Below are 22354 nucleotides of genomic sequence, written 5' to 3'. Positions count from 1 at the left end.
GCCCAAATCACAATTATAAGGGATACTTCCCCCAATAGTGATCATGCTAACGGTCAAACGGGGCTCATATTCACATTTAGAAAAGGCAATGAATATATATTTATTTGAGGGACAGGTATATTTTACATTTTATTCTGTACCTCTAAGCCTGTAATAAGTTATTTTTCCCTACCTGGGAATGTTCTAGGCATTGGCATAACAAAACATACCAAGGGTAGACTCTCGCTCTTCCTTTCTTTTCTACCTCAAGCCTTCTTCTGGAAACTTTTGGAGGATTAATATTATGCCAAGCTTATGAATTAACAAGCATCATTAAATGTCCACTATGAGCTTAAAATTGTGTCAGATGCTAGGGATACAGAAATGTTTATTATACTATTAGGAAGGTTTTAGGTTTCATTTATGAAGAAATGCTTTGCTCCTACGGAGCTAGACCCTATAACAATATTGAACTTGAGTGCATTCTAATTATTAAGATTTAGAATTACTAAGAATTAGAGACCTATACAAGGGTACTTCTCCTATGCAACTGCAGATTGCTTTTTTCTAAATGCTGACGTTAGCCCAAGTCAACTGATGTGCTTTCCTTGATATTGTTCCTCTTTTAGAGCAAAGAGGTAAAGTGGGACTCACAGCACCAAGGCCCAAATTATTCTCTACAAACACAGGGGTGGAATAAGAATGAACATCTCTTACTGAGACATTGTTCTAAGAACTTTACATAGATCCACCTGTGCAATCCTCACAACAATTCTACAGCCTGACACCATTATTTGTCTCATTTTACAGGAGACAAGTGAGGCATAGAGAGGCTGAGAAACTTGGGCAAAGTTGTAGAGCTCATGGGCGGTGGAGCTGGGACTCCAGTCCCAGAAATTGGTCTCCAGAGCCTGTGCTCTTACCCACACTGCCTCTCAGGAGAGTGGGATTGGAAACTGCAACAATAAAACCCAAAACTGGGCAATAAGAGCTAAAAGGAGAGTGTGTGGGATCCAGAACCATCTCTCCTTATCCCTAATGTTGCAAGTGAGTGTTAAGAGCTTTGCTGGGGGACTGAGAGGAGGAGGGAGGGAGGAATACAGGGCGTCCCCTCCATTGAAAGAGATACAACTTTCCTTTCCATAAATCAGTGGCCTGTGTTGGCACGTATGGAAACAGGATAAAATTTTCAAATGTGTATATATCCTCCTTTATCCCCAAAGAGCCCTACAGCAAGTCAGCAAAAACAGCACTCTGCCAAAAATGAACTTTCATAGCTTCCAAAAAATCTGCTTAAAAAGTAAACAGCATTAAAATTTACTTGAAATGATACTCCTTACTGTGACTGCTCCGGAACATGGCATTCTGTCCTTCTAGGGGGAACTGAGGAATTTCCTCAATGCTGACTGGGTTGATTTGGACTTTTTGCCCTTTCTCAGGGCATGGGAAGAAGCCACCGTGACCTACCAGCCTGAAAATTCTGCCAAGAGGCTGAGAGTCATGGGAATTTGCCCAGCCAGCTGCGTGGAGGTCAATGAACGCCATGGAGACATGAAGTCTTGGTCTTTAAAAGAGGAAGCCAGATATGACATAGTTTCAAAAGGCTGAGGAACCAAATGTGAGTAAATATCTTAACCGCTGATATACTCTCTCTGGCTGTGTTTACCCAATACTGATGAAAAACTTGACTCTTCCAGAAGCCCATTATATTCTATATTCTTAATCACCCTTTCCTGAAGGAAAATGACCTTGTCTATGTGAGTGAAGCATCACTTATGTCTATTAAAAAATAAAATGCCATCAAGTGGGCTGAGACGACACAAGCACATGCTCTGTACACTCATACATCACTGGTAACGGTAGAGAGGACCAAGTCAAAGCCAACGGTTAGATGGAAGAGACAGAAGTCAACATGGCCACACACACAAAAAAAAATCCCAGAAATTACAGCTACCATCAGTGGATCTCTTTTAGGTTCCTACATATTCTAAAACCAGTACTTTTTAGATAATAGGGATATATTTCCTAAATACCCTCATTTTTAAAAGTTGTCATTTACATGGGTTAAGATATCAGAAGTCCAAGGTGAGAGAATAGAGAGAGAAATAAAGAGAGGAAAACAGAGCTGTCACCCCACCAAACCAAGGTACAATAAACCATCAAAACGGTAGTTGAATTTTTTAAATAATCTCTCCAATCTGAGAAACCTGTTTCTATGACAGACAAGGATTTCAAATGGGGCTCTAGGTGACCATATGTACATGGAAGTTACAGCAGGATGAAGCAGGGCATTTTGATGGCAAACTGGAAAACCACTGTTTTTCATTTCCAAGTAATTTGTGAAACAGAAATAGCTAACTTTTAACCCATCCCTGGGATTCAACTTATCCCTGACCCTCACTCCATCCATCACCCTCACCTGTCCATCAGCCCCAGCCCATCTCTGACCTGTGCCCCAGGGGTGGGAGTCAGGGTCAGAGCAAGGAGCCTTGGGGAAGAGATGAGGATATATCTGTTTTGCACATTACCTTCAAATTAAAATGCTGGAAGTTCAATATGCTGTGTCAGACTGTCCCTACACAAAGTGCTGAGCCAACATACCAGAGTCCAAATATCTCGCACTGAGAGATGGGAAAGTATCAAGACACAAAGATATAAATATCAAAGGACATAAAATAGGTGGTAGGAAACGTCACAGAGCATGACTGAGGCTCATTCTCTGCTGCTCATCCACCCAATACACATCCCCCACGTGTCAACTCTACTTAAATAGTGCGGACTGGAGAGGTTACAGAGGAAGAAAATCAAAAGATGTGCAATGGGCCTATCCCCTATGAGTCTGCCTTGAGCTGATTGTGTGTCCTAGAGTAAGTCATTTCATGCCTGGGCATACTCGCTTTTCGTCGTCTGTAACATATTAACAATAACAACTGCCTTGCCATAGGAGTCACTCAATAAATAATCATGAATGAATTCAGGTACATCCTCTAGATGTTTTTAGGTTTTCCAAATTAAGGAGTGAACTGGTTGCTGGCTGAAAATAAGAACAGGGGTTCTGACACCTGCATAAGGTGGTACTTAGGAAGTAGGCCTTAGGATATTTGCACATTTGGCTAAACACTTCAATTGCTCCCCTCCCCAACCCCCACTAGCCATTAACACCTTAATGTAGTGTAGAAATTTACCTTCATAAATAAAACCTGAATATAAATATTCTTTTCTCAACTCCTATGAAAAGGAAAAAAGCCGTTTTTTAGAACAAAAGTGTGCCATAATGATATTATACTAATGAACAATCATGTATGCAGCAAATCCATTTATTAAATAAACCTTTATTGAGTTCTCACTAACTGAGGCATATTGTTTTACTATTCCTGACAGAATCAGTCATTGTTCCTCCCCTCCAAGAGCTTCCAGTTTAGGGGGAAGCTGAACCCATAAGTATCCAAATCTAACGTCAGAAGGAGACGGCAAAACCCTAAAAGCCGTGGTACTGGTGGCGACTGCCTGGAGTCACATCCAGGCTCAAACACCTACTGCTGGAGTGTCCTCAAGCAAGTGCTTTAATGATTTATCTGTAAATGGTGGTAATAATGTTACCTACCTGTGGAGCTGTTATAAAAATGGAAGGAAATAATCTATGTAAAGCCCTTCTCACAGGGCTGAGAACATTGTCAACATTTGATGAGTTGTGTGGTTGCTGTTAGGTGTTACACTTGGAGTACGACATGTAATGAACCCAGGAGGTAAAACCATTCATCCTTCCTGGAGAAACCAAGGAAGTCTTTGAAAAGGAAGTGACAATGTCTCTTCCTTTGGAAGGGGTTTCTCCATGGAAGGGGAAGTTTCCCAAGCCAACAGGAGGGGGAGAAGAGCACTCTAGGAAGAGGAAACAGTTTGTACACAGGCACAAAGTTATCAAAGAGTTTCGCATTCAGGAGCAGTCTGCTCAAGGTCTCCAGACTCCAGCACCTAGCAGAATGCCAGGAGATGAGGAAGGAGATAACAAGGATGACTTCTCAAGTTATATAGAGGCGTTTGGGGTCAAGTCTGAATAAAACTGAAATCCCTTAGATGTTATTAAGCAAGGGTCTGACAGGAACAGATGTCTGTTGTTCGTTTTCTGGAAAGTAACTCTAATAGTGTTTTGGAAAATAGAGTGGAGAAGGGAAAACTTGGTATGAGGAAAGAACAAGGAAAGAGTTGCTACAACCTTCCAAAGGAGGGATAAGGATGGAAGGAAAGACATGATGGACAGATTCTAGGGGCATTTCAAAACGGAATTTATAGGATTTGATAGCTAGCTGGATGTAGAACGTAAAGGAAAGGGGGAAATCAAGGATGACACTGAGATTACTAGCTTAGAATGATGAAGCCATTAACTGAGGTGGTGAACATAAGGAAAAAAAGTTCAAGATAGGAGAGAATATGTGAAAAAGGTCTGTTCACTTTTAGAGATGGTCTGTGAGACACCAAGGTGGAAAAGACCTCTAGTCAGTCAGCATCACGGACTTAGAGCTCAGAAGAGACTTCATTACTTGGGACACAAATTTGAGGATGAACAGGAGAGACTGCCCAGAGGTTGCTGATCATATGTGTGGACCTACACATACAAAATATTGTGGGGGAGTATCTGTAAATAAATACTGTTGAAATAGTATAGTGTGTGGACTCAGAGTTAGTTGAATAATCACCCCACATCCCCAACACAAAAAAAAGAAAAAAAATTTTAAAAAAGGGAAGGTGGATGAGTTGACCAAAGTTATCTAATGGCATGGCCCGGTTCTGGCTCCCTGCTTCCACCACTCTTTCCCATATGAATTCTATCCTTTCTTCCTTCCCTTCTATTATTGAGCAAGATGTATCTCTCCATCTCAGGTTAATCCAAAGTCTTCAATCTTCTTAAAGACTTCTTAAGGACTTCACTCAAGGGATTGTCCCCTCTCTTTTCTTGGATCCTTACCCCCTCCCTTTCTATTGTCTTATTTCTAACAGCATTTAAACAAACGTGCTCAAATCTATCCCATCCTAAGGACCCTTCCTCAATCCCCTCACCCCCTTCCAGATACTCATCTGTTTCCTTCCTTTTGAAACAAATTACTTTAAAGAAGACTCTATTCTACCATTTCTGTTTCCTTCCTCACTCAATCCTAAAACCACTGCAGTCTGGCTTCTGCACCCATCACTTTGATCTCACTAAAGCCAACAATGACCTACGATATTGATAAACCCCATGGATGTACTTCAATCCTTATTTTACTTAACGTCTCAGCAACAGTTTTGATACTACTGACTATTTTTTATTGACTTCACTTCTGTGACATCACATTCTTCTGATTTCTTCCAACCTCTGTGGCTCTATCTTCCCACTTTCTATCACAGGTTCATAGCCTTTACCCAGCCCTTATCGATCAGTGCTCCTCAGGATTCTTACAAACCCTCCTCTTCTTCATTCTACACACTGTCCCTGCGTGATCTCATCCATTCCTACTCTTTCAGTCACTCTCTATATGCATATTCCTCCTATATTCATATCTCCAGCCCCGACAGCTTTCCTGAACTATAAATCTACATGCTCAGATGCCTGCTGGCCATCCTTACTAGGAGGTTTTACGGACACCACAAATTGGACATGTATCAGTCTAAACTCATCAACTTCCTCCCTAAACCTGTTTATCTCAGAAAATAGCACTGTTGGTGGCCCTTGTCAGAAATCAGGGAATCATCCTTAGCTACTTCCTCTCCCATATATCCAAACTATTACCATAGATGCTATTGATTTTCTCACCTAAATATCAATTGCTCTCATTGCCATTATTATCCTGGCCACTACCATCTCTCACCCAGATTATAGCCTTACACCTAGACTTCATATTTAAAATCTTGCTTCTTCTGTCCTCCAGTAGCCAAGTAATCATAAAATGAAAATCATACCATGTCACACACACCTACCTTCCTAAATTCAAAGTCCTTTAAAAATTTCATGTTACTTTTACAATAAATCTAAACTTTTAATGTGGTTTTAAAAGGCCCTCCACGATCAGGCTTCCTTTAGCCTCGCTGTTCGCCGTTCTCTATTTCAAATTAATTTCCAGACATTCTGAACATTTTATAGTTCTCCACCTCTCACCTCCAGACTTTCACACTTGCTGTTTTTCTGCCTCCACCATCTCCACCTTGGCCCAATCCTATTCATTCCTTGGGTATATGCAGGAGGTCACTTCTTCAGGGAAGTTTTCCATGAACTATAGATTAGGTGAGAGTCTCCTAGGATATGGTCTCATAAACTCCCAACTTAAAACTATCGTATTATTCATTACAATTTTGCTATCACAATCAGAATATCATTCATCAGAATTTACATGTTTAACGACTGTAAGTTCTATGAGGGTACGACGATACGTGATTTGTTCACCATGATATTCCAGGGCATCATCCTTAATTCCTTCCTCTCCCATATATCCAAACTATTACCACACGCTGCTGATTTTATATGTCACATAGCAGGTACTCAGTGAACATTTGTTAACTGACTGGGGGGATGAATGGATGCATGGAAGTGAAGTCATGGAGACTGACTATGCTGCTCTAATTTGTACATGACATACAACTGAGAGAGGTAGTAAATACACTGGATGATACAACAGGGTTTATAAATTACCTTGATTCATCAAAAATTTTAAATGAATAAAAATAAACATAATGGCCTACATTCATACTCAAAGAGTTATTTACATAAATTGAAAAGTGGATCATGTTTTAACAGCAACTCATGCAAAAATGTCTAAAGGGCATGTAAAAGGACTTTAGACTTCACATGGCCAACAGAAGGTTATGGCTTATGAATAGAAACTGATGCCATCTTACTAGAATATTAGAATATTAGCACTATACTCAAGAAAGTCTACAGCTTTCATCATAGCCCATGCTTTGTACTGTGCCTGGTATATGTCAAGTATGTAGACAAAGTTTGTTGAATGACGAGGAAAAAGTCCCACAGAGCTTTTGCCAAGTGGAAAACGTGGAGAATGATACATAATTCTTGACTTTGGTAATAAAGACTGTGGGGAAAAAAAGATAACTTGGTCTAGAAGCAATAACAATGATAATAGTTAGCATAGCACTCACTGTGTTGGGCATTGTTCTAAGACTTTAAGTACATTAACTCATCCACCATATGAGGTAAGTAAAATTACTATCCTAATTTTACAGATGACAAAAGTCACGTAAGTAGTAAGTGGCAGAGCCACGTTTCGAAACCACACAGCCAGTGCCTAACAGTCCATGCTTTGGGAAATCAACCATATCAATGTCCTGTTAAGAAGGAAAATCATTAGCTTAGTGGTGGAGTGGGGAGAAGTTTCAGAAGAACATATTTAACTGACTTCATACTTAAATAAATAGGTAGAAATCAAAAGGAGACAGATACTGGCTCAGTAAAATGAAGAACTCTAACACTGTTTCACTAGTGAACACTTAGGCTCTAAGTCTCCTGTCAATAAAATACGCAGGGAAAGGCTAGAAGTCCATCTACAAATGATACCAATGGCAGTGCCACTCTGGGGAAAGGTGAGACTAGAGAATCCGTGAAGTCCCTTCGTTCTAAGGGCACTACATGGTCCTCACTCTAGGGGAGCCGAGAACAAGACAAACACAGCAGAACTCAATCAAGATGGAGATTTAGTAAGCAATAAAAATAAAACTATCAAGATAATAAAATGGATGGCACTTAGAACAGTGGGCCCTCACACCACTTTCAAGATGAATATCCCTGCTACCTAGTTCTCTCTCAAGAAAATTCAGGAACGGAAACAGCATAGCAAACAATGTCATAACATAAAATCCTAAGAAAAGCCAAGTAACTAATATATGAGGCACTGGTCAACTCGTTACGCACCTGGTTTGCTATATCAATAGATAGTGTCAAAGAATTTATTTGAGTTGTTTGGGTTGTGAAATCACTTCTTTCCCCTCAAGAAGGAGATCTAGTTAAACCTGAGATCAAAAAGGTGAATGAAAGTACCCCCTGGATGGTAAAGGCCAGGAATTTGACACACTACTGCTGCTACAGTAGGCAATCTTCAGAAGTGAGCCACTGCAGGGCCATCTTCCATCAGATGCTAGCGAGGCTAATCCTTCTGCAAAGCATGACAGCTTCTCAAACTTGACTGTGATGAATCCAAACCATATTGTTATGCTAGATGATCAGTTTTCTTTCCAAATAATACAAAATCATGTTTATATTGTATTGGGTGTTAAGTTTATTAGATTTAAATTTGCAAACAAAGTTATAGATCCCTGCAGTGCAGCTGTCCTTGGACTCCCTTGAGGCTCATCTTGTAGAATAAAATGTCAGATAAAACAGCAAGATAGAAATATATGGAACCAGAGCTTCTGTATAAAAAAGGCTGTCAAATGATAACACTCCTTAAACAGAACCATTCAAATTTCCATCTCTGAAAAAAGAGGGTGACAATATGCCATCAGAACATTCTCATTGGTGCCACAGCTTTTCAATTGAATGTCATCAACACTGAAGCTTTTACTACTCTAATAACAGCCTGGAATTCTCAGAGGCTGACTTACCTTTTTGCAGTCAGAAAAGGACTTCTCACTGGCCAATGTGCTGAAAACAGTGGTCTGTAAAACAGAAAGGTAGATACACGTTAGAACCACCAAAGTGTAATGACATTGACCTGGCCCTGTGCATCTCCAATCCAAGGTGGGTACCACTTCTTGTGACCCCACTGATTTCTCTGAATTTTAGAAAGTGTCTGCCCTTCACTGTTCCCACTGCCACCCAGCACAAGTTGGAACATTTAATATGAGTCAACAATGATCCAGCGAGGTAAAGACTTATTTATTTATCTTCGTTTCACAAAGAAGGTAACTACCATGTTGCCCCGAAAAAAAAGACCCAACCGGAAAATAAGCCCTAGCATGATTTTTCAGGATGACATCCCCTGAACATAAGCCCTAATGTGTCTTTTGGAGCAAAAATAAATATAAGACCCGGTCTTACTTTCAGGGAAACACGATATAGCACAGTTGGGTTAACTGTCAAAGATCATATACCGTGGAAATAATTAGATCAGGAATCAAAGACAAATAGTCTGACTCCAAAACCCACCTTGACAATCACACATGGTACTCTCTTTATCTTGAAGAAATATGTCCAAAATGTGAAACGCCAAAATCTTTCAAATGACACCTTTTTATGAGCCTGAGTGAGGTAGTGGAGCTTCTCCCCATTCAAAAGGTTTGTGAGTCTGAACAGCAGTACCTGGGCTGGCCACCTCATCTCTACTTTCTTTAGCTTTCTCAGCCTCCCTCTGATTGACATATTTGTGTGTGTGTTTTGTTGGCCTCATACACCGCTAAAAAGTTATTCTGGCATGTAAGTCCACCTGAAATTTACAAGCAATTTGTTTCTTTTGGATTATCCTATAAAGAGTTCAATGGAACTATCCATGGCCAGCCACATAAATACAGAGGGTGCCAAAAAAATACATATACATTTTAAGAAAACTATTAAAATTATAATACTCAATATATGCTGATAACAAAAGATGAATACAAGTCAGGTTTGACTTCTGCAATTACAAGAGGTGCTCAAAGTGGTTACCATCAGCATCCAGATACTTCTGATTGCGAGGAACTACTGCTGGAGCAACGTTGACCAAAGTGTCCACTTGTATACATTTTTTTGGCACCTCCAGTAGTATTGAAATATTTTTCAGTAAACCTTTCTTTTTCTTTAATTACAAAACTAATACATATTCTTAATGAGTTATTCCCCATTTAAACCTACCCTCTTGAGGTAACCAGTAATAATTTATACTTATCCTTCTATGTTTTCTCTATTTTTATGAAATATATATATATATATATATATATATATATGTAATTAAATGTATTACATATTAATTATATGTATTATATTACACAGTTTCTTTCTTTCTTGAGATCATACCACTCTACTAAGACTATATTATCAACATCCTTCCAGGTCAGTTCATACAGATTGATTCATTCTTCTTAGCTGCACAGCATTCCATAATATGGATATCCCATACTTCATGTATGCTTTCCTTTATTGATGGATATTTGGTGCTTTCCAGGATTTGATTCTTTTTTGTTGGTTTTGTTTGCTTTCTTTTGTTTTGTTTTTTTGTTACAAACCATGCTGCAATAAATATCCTTGTACGTGTGTATATATACACATAAACTTTATCCCACTCTCTCCTAATATATCATAAAAATATTTATCACCTCACCTAGACTTTTGTTTTGTTTGGGGACAAGAAAGTTAAGAATCTGAGCCAATGTGTGTTTTATAAAAAACTATTGCCTATTTCTTCAAAATAGGATAAATACTAAGATTTTTTTCCCTATCAATCATTCCGTTGAGTTAATGATCCTGTTGCTATCTTTATAAGAGAATAAAAGTAAACAATTATGTAACTGTAAAGCTTAGTTGCAATTTTCCACTATAAAATTTGTTAATCAATAAACAATACCAAGCTGTTAAAAAAAAAAAAAAAAGAATCTGAGCCAACACATATTCCGGCCTTCTGGCTCAAAATAATATTCAGTATTAAAGAAAACACAGGTGTGGATATACATATCCCAAAAAAAGCATCTTTAATGAAGAAAAAGTAAGTGTAAAGTTTAGGTTGGGTGTGATCTTTAAATTTGGTTTGCTGGAAATTTTTATTTGTGTTTTCATTTTTTTTTTATGAGAGAAGGATACGTGTTATGCAGAATGTTTGGATTAAAAAGAAAAAATGAGAAAGGAAGGAAGAATTTTGGTGTTGGAAAAAAGAGGAAAGGCAAAGTTCAAACAAAGAAGGAAAAGAAGTTCATAAGAACAGACACAGCAGAATTCTCAAGGAAAGGAAGAAAATGATTCCCATAAACAAACAGCCATCTTTACACAAAGAGAATGAGGGCACGTGACTCATTTTTATCATAATCGATCCCACCAACCTAATTTCAACCTTGACAAACATCTGCCCTTGTTGACAGGACCAGGTATAGTCCTAGAAGGTCCATGCCATCTTGTCTTTGCGGTTGCCAGGAGTATCTTAGTTTCTCTCATTCCTTGGAGATGTAAAGAAAGATATTCTTGCTTGTTGTTCAAACATTGGGTCAGTAGGAGAGAGAGAAAAACCAAAGAAGCAGGCAGCTCTCACATGCTACAGTGAACCACCCCACCTGCAATCTTCGCATCAAATGCCTTCTTCATGACCTTTCACTTTACACATTTGTCCACCTGCGCATCATGGCATAAAATAGCCCTCCTCAATGTTCACTCTCAGAGTTCTGCTCCAGGGAGGTAAACACCCAACAAGCCTTGGCCCCAGTACCTAGCCCCGTGCCTGAGATAAACACGATAGCCAATGAATATGCATTGAATGAATGCAATAAAAAAAATGACACCATGTAAAACTGCAGTTCTTATCTCAAAACACTCTTCTGGAAGCATGATGATGGAAAAGCAGCCTCACATGTAACAGCATTACAAAGTAAAGCCAAGAGAGTGAGACAAAAGAATCCTGGATGGTAGTAAAATACATTTTCTTTGTATTTAGCATATGTCTATTTTCCATTATCCACCTGGTTTGGCTAAATCAATGTCAGGTCTATGAACATTCTGGACTGGATAATTCTTTGTTGTGGGGTTGTGTGTATTGTGCTGTGCACTTCAGGATGTTCTCAGCATCCCTGGTCTCTGCCCTCCAGATGCCAATAGATCATACGCTTCCCCATGTCAATTGTGACAACCAAAAATGTCTCCAGATATTGCCAAAAAATCCCTGGGGGTGGGGGGAGGCAAAATCACCCCCAGTTGAGAACAAGTGGTCTCAACTCTAAAGGAGCTAGTTATGGAAATGATCCTAATTCCCTGTCTAATGCAACACATTTTTCTCCAGGAAACCAAAGTCTAATGGTGGAATTTCTCTTCTTGTCCATGATTTCAAGTCCCATTCTCTGTCCTAAATGGACGTGAAAATACAGGGAGGACCTAAATTCCGACAACTGAAGACTGTGTGGGGGCAACTTGAGAAACTTTAACTGCATTTTTAACTAAGCTTAAGATACACCACTGGGGAGAGTAAATTAAGGAACATGTCTAAGAAGTCAGACATTACTGGGCTATAGCCCCAGGGGAAATGGTCTTTGAAATTAAACAATATCGTTCTACCTTCAAGAACAGCGACAGGGAATCTGAGAAAACATGTTGAAGGAGAAATGAGAGTCAGAGATGGGTGAAATTGTCCTCCCTAAAAAAAATTAATATGATTATTAGCTCTAAATGTAACATTTGCAGAAAGGAACCACTTGAGCCAAGTAACAAATGTACGGTGAAATCTCCATACCTCGAATGAGTGTAAAAGAGGCATGGCATGGGTCAGTGAGAGTCCATAACCGTAATTTGGCCATTTTCTAAGGGGATTTTACTTACATGCTTGGTCAGTCTCATTTCGTTCCTGTCTAAAGACTTTAACTGGCATTCCAGTTTTCTAATTGCAGCAATTGTGAATGACTTTGGGTGGGCTTTCTAAACCTTCCATAACATGTTCACTTTAATTACTGAAAATGAAAGACTCAGAGGACGATGACTTACCCACGCTGTGACCTTCTTGATTGTTGCATCAATATTTTTCTACTAAAGAGGAAACTCCTCATGAGGCCCCTCCACCAAAGTTGTTGGATTCTCCATTTGTCACAGAAGCACAAGCACAATGACGCACAGGACATTTTTAGAACACTGGCTTCTAACCCTGTTGCCAGGGTGACCAGCACAAGTTGAACAGTATTACACATGGACAGTTGTCACAGTTTCTCAAAATGAATATAGAAAGGTGAGGCTCCACTGTCATCCACTTATGTATTGATGCCTGAAATTTCACTTATTAGAGCTCTGTTTTTAGCATAAGGCTTTGAAACATAATAGACAAACCCTCGAGGAAAACTAGAAATTTCATGCATTATAATCCATTGGTCTGTTACACCTTAGAAGGAATGAGTTTATCAAATCCTTTCCTACAAGAAGACATTTTTTGTGTGTTTTTTAATAATTTTAAAAGCAGATTTAATGAAATGAAGATTTACACCATGAGGTTTACTGGACACTCGGTGGTGATGGGAATAGATCAAAGACACAGATTGAGGGTTAGGCTCCCTATAAAGCAGACTGTGAGATGGAGATGGGCTGGTAGGAGGTTTGTTAGGGAGTGCTCTTGGGATCTCCAGTGTAGAAGGAAAGGGAAGGGTGCAGGTCTGAGCAAAAGAAGAAATTGGGCTATGGTACAAATTCAACAAAGCTCTCAGCCAACCAAACAGGGAAATCTGAATCTGGGATAGACTTGTCCCAAGCTGGGGTGAGAGGAAGGACTGCCCTGGGGAGTGGGCATGACACTTGGCAAGATGACTCTTTTCAGCCAAAGGCAACTTCCTGAGCGGGCTGACAGCTGAGGGCGGTTGGCAGGTAGCACGCCAAGCAACAGGGAGATCTGTGTGGAGCAGTACTGCATCCACTACAACATACTTCACTTTGACACAGCCTTGTCACGGGCAGATACTGGCTGTGGCTGGTTTACTCCAGTTGAACTGGACCCCTTATTATAACTTAAAATCTTGCTGGACTTTATGATAGAGTAGTTGGACAGATAAACAAATGGACCACTTGCTCAGGAATCTGGGTGTTTAATTTTTATTGCTTCTTAATAGACCTCCTTGTGAGCTTAAGATGGATCGCACTTCATTATGAAAGGAGGAAACCTATATACATTTCCTTTTAGGTCATGAGAGTCCTGGCTAATTTGAAGAAAATGGGCCTAATTTTATCAGGTACACATTTGGAAAACCAGTGAGTATACCACCTACTTCTTCCCGCCATCCTACGCAGAAAGAAAATTTGACTGACTGATGTGGTCAGCTCTTGATTATTTTCAGAGGTAGAGAGTTTTACAGACAATCCACAAAACTGTAACTTATAAGATGTTTTTACATTAAATAATGGCAAAAAAGAAGACTCAGGTGCTTAAACATGTTTCCCTTAATTTAATACTAACAACCATTTGTAGAAATACTCCAAGTGAGCAGAAAGGCCAAAGCAACCCAGAAGGAAGAGTGATGTGGGATAACAACTGACACTGATACGGCCTTGGTCAGAGAACCCAGATGGAGGGTCAGTAATTGACGGTTCATCCAGTCCAGTCTACAGAAAGAAAGTTCTGGAAGGGCAGATGCTTACCCAAGTCTCACCGGTGGGAGTGTTTTGCAAAGTGATTGTGCACTGAAAAGAGACTCCATATGTTCTATACTCCTTTTTAAGGGAGAGTTTACCTCTGAGAGTTATTACAATGTTGTTTTGTTCCTACTAAGTTAGGTTTAAAAAAGAAGCAGAAATAGATACACCCTATGTCTATTGAGCCAATCTCTGCCATGTAATGTCTATAACTAAGATTTATATTTTAAAAACAGCAAACATATGACACTTACTTGATTAAACTGGAACAAAGCAGGGTACAAATGAAGAGAATTGCTTAAGTTAAGTATTGGGTTATAAAAAGGAATGCAGAAACTGAATCTCTGAGATAGATGGTAATATTATAAAATTTTATTTCAAGCACCAGTTGTTCCAGTGTGTGTGTATGTGTATGTGTGTGTTTCACTCTCAGCCAGATACCACCAAACAGTAGCCAGCTAGTTTTGATAAATGGTTGAATGCAGTTGAAAGCTAAGAACCATGTAAAGGAATGATGCCTGCGTAAAGCATTTTCATTTGATACCTGCAATTTGCACCCCACAGACACAGTGGATGATTTCTTACGCATTGATAGATGTCAGGAGTGAACCTACTCATATTACTAACAATTTGGAAGTCTCTTACACTAGAATCGATGGGTCCCAAAAGTGCATACTACTTGGATGCTTTCTTAGACATTTTAGTCAGCCAATTTTAGGATGTCTAGTATGAATTTCCATTTGGTCTTCATATGTAGTAGATTCGTATTGATATAGGTACCCTGGAAAGAGTGGCATCCCTCCAGGCAAAGTGTGGAATTCATATTTATTTTTTTAAAACTGCATAATTATAAAATATAACCGGGTCAAGAAAAAAATTATACCCCTGAATAAATGATAAAATTATAGTGTTTTCTTGTAGCCCACGAACACTGAAAATTTCAATTAACCTAGTGAAAAGCCATTGAGTGTGCCAGCAGGATTTATATCCCAGACTAATGACCATCATCTGCATCCTATTTAGATAATGAAGGTTTGGAACACTTGTGGATAATTAAGGGAAAGCTGATGGGAGGAAATTTGAACCATGGAAAGATCAAATCTATTTATGTCTGCATTTAAAACTAAACATATCTAATAGTGCACTCAATCAAGGCATAATGTCTGTTCATTTGGGATAAGATTGATGCTCATAAGCAAAGTAGGCAGGTTAGCTCCCAAAACACAAAATTCATTCCTCATTCACTCATTCATTCATTCATTCATTCATTCATTCATTCATTCATTTAATAAATACTTACTGAACTCCTACCATGTGCCTCTGCGCTGTAAATCAACATGACAGCACCATGATTTCCCTAATGTTTTTCCCACCACTTTCCGTCTTCCACCTTAATTAAATTTACAGCTCTGGGTTTCACTTTCCCCAAGTAACTGCCATCCACCTGTCTGTTATGACAGCCATGGCGGAGCTGCAATCCAGGGCATGACAAGCAAGGACAGGGTGTGAAACAGGGCTCCTGGCTTATCCTGAGACCTGGCAGAGCACCTATGGGGTGAGCCTCAGATTCCTTAATAGGTGGGTGTTCACATAACAAAAACTAAAGACTGTTAGAGGAAAGACAACACCTAATGATCAGGTAGCCAGAACAGACATCAAGTTCAGTGCAGCTCTACTGCATCTCACTGGATTGTTCACCAGTCATGTCCTTCAACTGTTATTATCCCACTTACGTAGGGAGCACCTTAAAACCCACTCTCTGGACTCCCACCATAATCTCCAACAAGTTTGTGTTTAACAGTGGTGATGCTTCAAAGAGCTGCAAACCTAGGATCTATGTCAATGCTGAAAATGGCACACCTATCTGGCAGGCATGTTGTGGGACGACGAATGATGGTGGTGACAACTCCATCTTAGGTGCACATATTTGTGTCTTTCAGAATCACTTCCATGTCTGAAAGGAAGGCCAGGTAAAAAATCATCAGCAAAATCAGAGCGACACATACCCACTTGAGCATAACTATCAAAACCAGTGGGTCACAAATGATAGAGGCACGAGCATCACGGGGGTCTTGTTAAACTCCCCCAAAGTTCTGATTCAGGAAGCATGGGGTGGGGCCCAAGAATTTGCATTTCTAACACATTTGGAGGTAAGGGTGATGCACCTGGTCTGAGAGTCATACCTTGAGGACCAATGGTCTCAGGTCTACCCAAAGCAAGTGACAGTATTAACACTTTTCTGACCTCACAAAAGATTGGAATTTTCACAGCATAATTTTAATTAGTAACAATACTAATAATACCTACTGACATTTATGTAAAACTTCCAATTTCTAGAGCGCCTTGAACACATTATTTTACTTGAGCTTCCAAACAACCCTACAAAGTATTTGTTATACTCATTTTATAACACTAAGAAACAGAGAGGTTAAGTGGCTTGCCAGTTTTCTTAACTAGTAAGTGGTCAGGCCGAGACTCAGGCTGTTGCCTTCAGAAGTATTTCCAGGGTAGAATGTGCTATGAGAATTGTACTCTGGTAGCATCAGAGTACAGTTCAGGTAAAAACTAACAGTGTGAGTTTGCATTAGTCTCATAATATCCTTGTTAAAGGTGCTTTACTAACAAATTACTGTTAATTTCTTCTTACTCAGCATCATTTATAAAAGCTAAGGAGCCGTTGCATTCATAGCAAATTTTGCAAAAAATTATTCTTAGTCATTTTTGTACCCTATATGTGAGCACAATGATGGTCATAGGGGTGAGGACACAGTAGGGACTCAATAAATATTTATTGAAGATATAGTGAAGGAGGTAGGGAGGAAAAAGGAGGAAGGAGGTACAAAGGGGAAAAGCAGGAAAAGAAGAAAGAGTGATGGTAATGTGGGGACAACATAATATTTGTGTGGGAACAGAGCCAGGAGTGCAGTTTCCAGGCTCTCGGCCTCACGTGAAAAGGTACTAGCTCAGGTAGTAAATGGCTAGCTCAGGTAGTTGGCCATCAGCTGTAACCAGTGAGCCATTGGCCACTAATATAACTGCCATGGCTACACTAGCAGCAAATGGGGGCTGGCAAGAAAATGGTGGCTGGCAAGCGCCTAGTATGGCAGAGTGTGGATTGCGGATCGTGTGGCTCCTGCCTCCTGTGTCTCCAATCCAGCTGCCAGCGAGACTATAGTGGTATGACTCCCCTATCTATGGCTCCGTGGGTGTTCCTTTTTGGCCTCACCATGTCCTGCGTTCTTATGTGGGGAGCGGGACCAGATACCCTACAAGCCGCCTCGCATGACAACGTGGGAAAGTGTTATGAGTTGAATTGTGTCCCCTAAAAAGAGACGTTGCTGGCCTAAACCCCAGGACCTGTGAATGTGACCATATTTGGAATAGGGTCTTTGCAGATGATCTAGTTAAGATGAAATTATTAAGATGGGTCCTAATCCAATCTTAATTGGATTAGGTGTCCCTATTTAATGGTGTCCCTATTTAAAAGGGGGAATTTGTCACAGACAGTCACAAAGGGAAGATGGGGTGAAGACAGCCATCTGATAATGGAGGCAGAGATTGGACAGATGCATCTGCAACAAAGGAACACCAAGGATTGGAGGCCGCCCCCAGCAGCGAGGAAGAAGCAAGGAAGGCTTCTACCTGGAGTCTCAGAGGGAGCACAGCTCTGCTCACACCTTAATCTTGGACTTCTAGCCTCCAGAACAGTGAGACAGTAAATATCGGTTGTTTTAAGCCATGCAGCTTGTGGTACTTTTTATGGAAGGCCTATCAAACTAATACAAAGAATATGTACCAGGGGTCTCTATTTACTAATCATCTACTACAGGGGTTGACAATCTTTTCCTGTACAAGGACAGAAAGTAAACATTTTAAGATTTGAGAGCCATAAGGTCTCTGTCTCAACAACTGAACTCTGTCATTGTCCCACAAAAGTTGTTGACCATACATAGATGAATAAGTGTGGCTGTGTTCCAATAAAACTTTATTTTATAGACACTGAAATTTGAATTCCATATAATTTTCATGTCATAAAATATTACTCTTCTTTTGCTTTCTTCCCCCCAACTATTTAAAAATGTAAAAACTACTCTTAGCTTACAGGCCATACCAAACAAAACAAGACAGTGGGCCAGATCTGGCCTACAAGCTATAGTTTGTCTAGCGTTGGGTACAGATCTAGGAATCAGAAACATCCTGGCTCTCATCCTGGGTCCACTAATTATTATCCTTGTAACCTTGATTAAATCACTGGCTTCCGTCTTCAAAAGAGCATAATAAACATTTCCCTGCTCACCTGGAAGGTTATTATGAGCATAATAAGAAAATCATACACTTTAAAATACTTTGTATATGGTAATGGTATTGATACTTTGATATATCGAGCTCTGTCTTATGCCCAGAAATAAGTATTATAATAACACTGAGGCCAGGGTGCTGATCAATGGACTGTGAGTCACAGAGCCAGGGCAGCGGGGAAACAAACACAGACGCCCCTTTAATCACCCACATCTTCAGGTGGATCAGGACAGAGGACCAGGAGATACATGCCACAGATAAAACTGTGGGCAGACAGAGGGCTTCCTGACATAAACAGGAACTCCAAGGAAAATGTTCATCTCTTTGGTCACATTTGACCGTGGGCTACTGCAGAAGCAAGAATTTCTTTTAGGGAATGTCCTGGACGAGGACGGGCCTGCTGCTGGGAGTCTGTACTGCAACTCAGCTCCCTGGATCATTGTTCTCAACACGCATTCATCAATCACTAAAGCTCTTTTGGCCATCCTGAGCCCATTTCCACGGTGCCAACAGCTGACAAAGCCACAACTACTACCCCGCATACAGAACCTCTTCACACTGATCGCCATAAGGAATTGGAACACTGCCACCGTGAGTGCTCTCTGGGGGCTGCACTTGAGCTGACAGCTCCAGATTTTCAGGTCTAGCACAAGGTAAAGCCAGAGAAAGCACCAGGGAATAAAGAGACCAGTTCACAGGAGGGAATGTCATTTTGCTCAAACCGCAGAACGGTACAGACCTCCCTGGAACTGACTTGTGCCCTGAAGTAACTGAGAACGGACCCTTCCAAATTACTAGCATAACCCACCACGGTCCTAAGTCCTTAGTAAGTAGGAATTTTTACTCCAAATTAATTACTCCATCTCTCTTTCATCCATAAGACTGTGCATTTCCTGGAGGTCGACAAACGTGACGTCACTAAACTTATTCTCAGCTCCTGAGTCCTCACACTTATGTTTCAGGTGCACAGAAGAGCGTCCATATCCTTCGCCAGCTCCTGGCTGCTCCCAGTGCTTGGAGTCTCATCCTCCCCATGTGTTGCCCTCCTCCCCACTCCCACCTCCACCCTGGCACATCATCTCCACCCGCCTGCAAGAGAACAGAGTAAAAAACCATGGCTGCTGAATATCTCTTATCAACTTGACACCCTTACTCGAACTCTTGTTTACATAAACAGGCCAAAGATGTCTCTCTTGGGAGCAGGTAACTTAATGAAAAAAGGCCTGGGCTCCAATCCAAGCTCTGCCCCTTGTTATGTGGACTGGGACTCATCACTTAAATTATCTGAGCCTCAATTTGTTATCTGTAAAATGGGAAGACCATTTACCTTAGAGTACTTTGTAAGAGGGTGTGTGCTCAATAAATAGTAACTATTATTATTGCTTCTGAGAATTATGAACTTCTTCTCCACCTCTGTCTCCAACCACATCACTCGACAGACTTCACAAATGCCTATTTACAGGAATATATCCGAGCCACTAAAGCCCATTCTAGTAGATGGAGATGCAAGGAAAAGGCTACAGGATTCCTTGAAGCCTGGGCTGTAGAAGAGCAAGTATCTAGGAGCAGAAAGAGGGGTTGAGCCTTTCCCTCCCTTGAATGATCCTCAGATTATTATATACTGGCAACTTGTCATGCTCCTCATTAAACTAGATGGATGAGGGCGTATACTGTGAATACTACGCAGTACCTGAGAGGAAATACAAGTGGTATGAATGATCATTTTCAACACACAAACAGAGAGAGAGAGAGAGAGATGCTTGCAAATCTGAATTATTGAAAAAGCATTCCAGGAGATTCCATAGCTCACCGTCCAGAAAAGCATGACCTTTCCTACAGCAAGAGAGAGAATACAATCAGGAACAACAACAAAAAAATTTTTAACTTGAAAAACTGCATGTCAGCCAGATAAGACAATGAAAACATGACACATACCCACAGTTACTTGGGGGGGAATTAAAAAGTATGTTAGTCTCAAGCATCGCTATCTGTGCTTGATGATCAGATTCCCTTTTTCAAGCTTCTCAGGAAAGATGGGAATGAAACTGAAGACCCGCCTTGGGCAACAAACTTGAAAGCGCTTAGCCCTTGGGGGGAGTTTTACTCTTGGAGTGCTGGGAATATCTTTTATCATAAGGCTTTAACACAATATTTTTCTTTTCCTTTTTTATAATAATTCCATGTACTACTATATACCTAAACAGATCCATCTTTAAAAAACACCAACTATGTTAATTTGTAATTCAAGCTGATGAAATACTAACATGCAAATTTGGTAGGTAGGGAGGAAGAAAGTCAAGGAAGAAAGACATTTTCATAATGACTGGCTATTATAAATCATTTAAATGAACGCACAAGAATGGAAGCTGCAAGGCCCAGTGTGATGCGTTTCTGTTTAAAGTCCAGTACTGTCATTACTAAATGAATGGTGATGTGCCATTATCTGAGACACTCTAAGTGATGGCTTGGCAGAAAATCGATGGCTACACAATTTTACTGAACACCAGAAGTAAAAATAAAAGATCTAGTTTGCCATAAGCACATTTCATAATTAGAGCACTGACAGATGTAGTCGTTATCCTAGTTCTAAATTGCTACATCTTCATTTCTTCAGTTTATTTTGAGTTCCACCTGCACAAGCTCTCCAAGTGAAAGGCTAATAAGAGATGATTAAAGTATTCCCCAGGGCTTGGGGAAATCCCATGCTTTATTTATTTATTTATTTTTTAATTTATTTTTTTTTCCCTTGCATTTCTTTCCTACTGCCCTGGGCCCATTTACTCAACAAACATTACTGAGCATTTACATTGCAGGCGTTAAGCCAGGTTCTGCTCTGGGTATAGAGATGAATGAGATATGACACTTGCCTTGAAGAGATGACAAGCAAATCTGTGAAGCTTCCCATATTCTTTAGAGAACATCTACGGAATTCTTGGCCTGGTTTTCTTCTCTTCTGTGTCTTCCATTCTTCCTGTGCGGCCTCTGTTTCCTTTGTGCCACTGTTGCACCTTGTACTTGTTCCTATAACCTTTTCCACACTACCTATACTGCACGCGACCTATTTCCACACTACTCTTTGGAAGCATAGGCCAAGCCAAACTCACACTCCCATCCTAAATGTCACAATGGCTGGTACACAGTAGACACCTTTTTTTTTAATTTGTTGAATATGAACATAATCCATCCACTTCTATAGCTTTAAACACCTGCTATACAATGATTATTCTAAATGCGTATGTTCATTCCTGGGGGCATTTCCATGCCCCCATCCATCCTCTACACTGCCACTGGAATATCCACCTAAAACACATTTGATTCCGCAAGTTGGCAGTTTCAATATCTTCGCTGGCTCCTCCATGCCTACACGAGAATGTCCTTGCTTCTGAGCATGATACCTGTTGACAATCTAACTACACCTTATTTCATTGGATAAGATTCTGATGCTTTCCATTACATATCTGATAAGCCAACCAACTAACTACATGCTTGGTTGTTCTCTAGACAAGCCAGGGAGACCTCCAAGTCTTTGCATATGAGGTCTGACAATTAAGTTCACGAACTCATCCTTGAAAAAGTGCCACATACCTCATTGATGATTGATACAGTCACCTTAGAAGTACTCCCCTTGGGAAGCTATGCACCGATGCCAGTGCCGAGTCCTCCCTTCAAAGCAATTTTGGAACTCTTTTTCTGGAATGGCCATCAGAGCTGTCATTGTATTACCCTTGATGTCCTGAATGTCATCCAAATGTCTTCCTTTCAGTATTTCCTTTATCTTCTGATAAAGAAGTCACTGGGGGCCAGATCAGGTGAGTAAGG

At 40.2% G+C, this 22354-nt stretch overlaps 1 protein-coding gene and 1 long non-coding RNA gene across 7 annotated transcripts in view; one reads left to right on the top strand and one right to left on the bottom strand.

The window, feature by feature from the left end:
* RASGEF1B (RasGEF domain family member 1B) overlaps window positions 1-22354 on the bottom strand; it is a 531937-nt gene that overhangs the window by 342244 nt on the left and 167339 nt on the right. For all 3 annotated transcript variants that reach the window (XM_074324368.1, XM_074324372.1, XM_074324371.1), the window contains exon 3: window positions 8566-8619. In XM_074324368.1, the coding sequence (XP_074180469.1) occupies window positions 8566-8619 (54 nt within the window). The remainder of the gene's footprint in view (window positions 1-8565; window positions 8620-22354) is intronic.
* Window positions 1-22354, top strand: part of LOC141569830 (uncharacterized) — a 31538-nt gene that overhangs the window by 6868 nt on the left and 2316 nt on the right. For 2 of the 4 annotated variants that reach the window (XR_012493614.1, XR_012493629.1), the window contains exon 2: window positions 1419-1597. This is a non-coding gene — a long non-coding RNA (uncharacterized LOC141569830). The other 2 variants (XR_012493626.1, XR_012493620.1) reach the window with 2 other exon arrangements.

This window comes from Rhinolophus sinicus, linkage group LG02 (assembly GCF_036562045.2).
Source record: "Rhinolophus sinicus isolate RSC01 linkage group LG02, ASM3656204v1, whole genome shotgun sequence".
NCBI classification, from domain to species: domain Eukaryota; kingdom Metazoa; phylum Chordata; class Mammalia; order Chiroptera; family Rhinolophidae; genus Rhinolophus; species Rhinolophus sinicus.
Note: the sequence above shows the minus strand (reverse complement) of the source record. Positions and strands in the feature narration are given on the sequence as shown.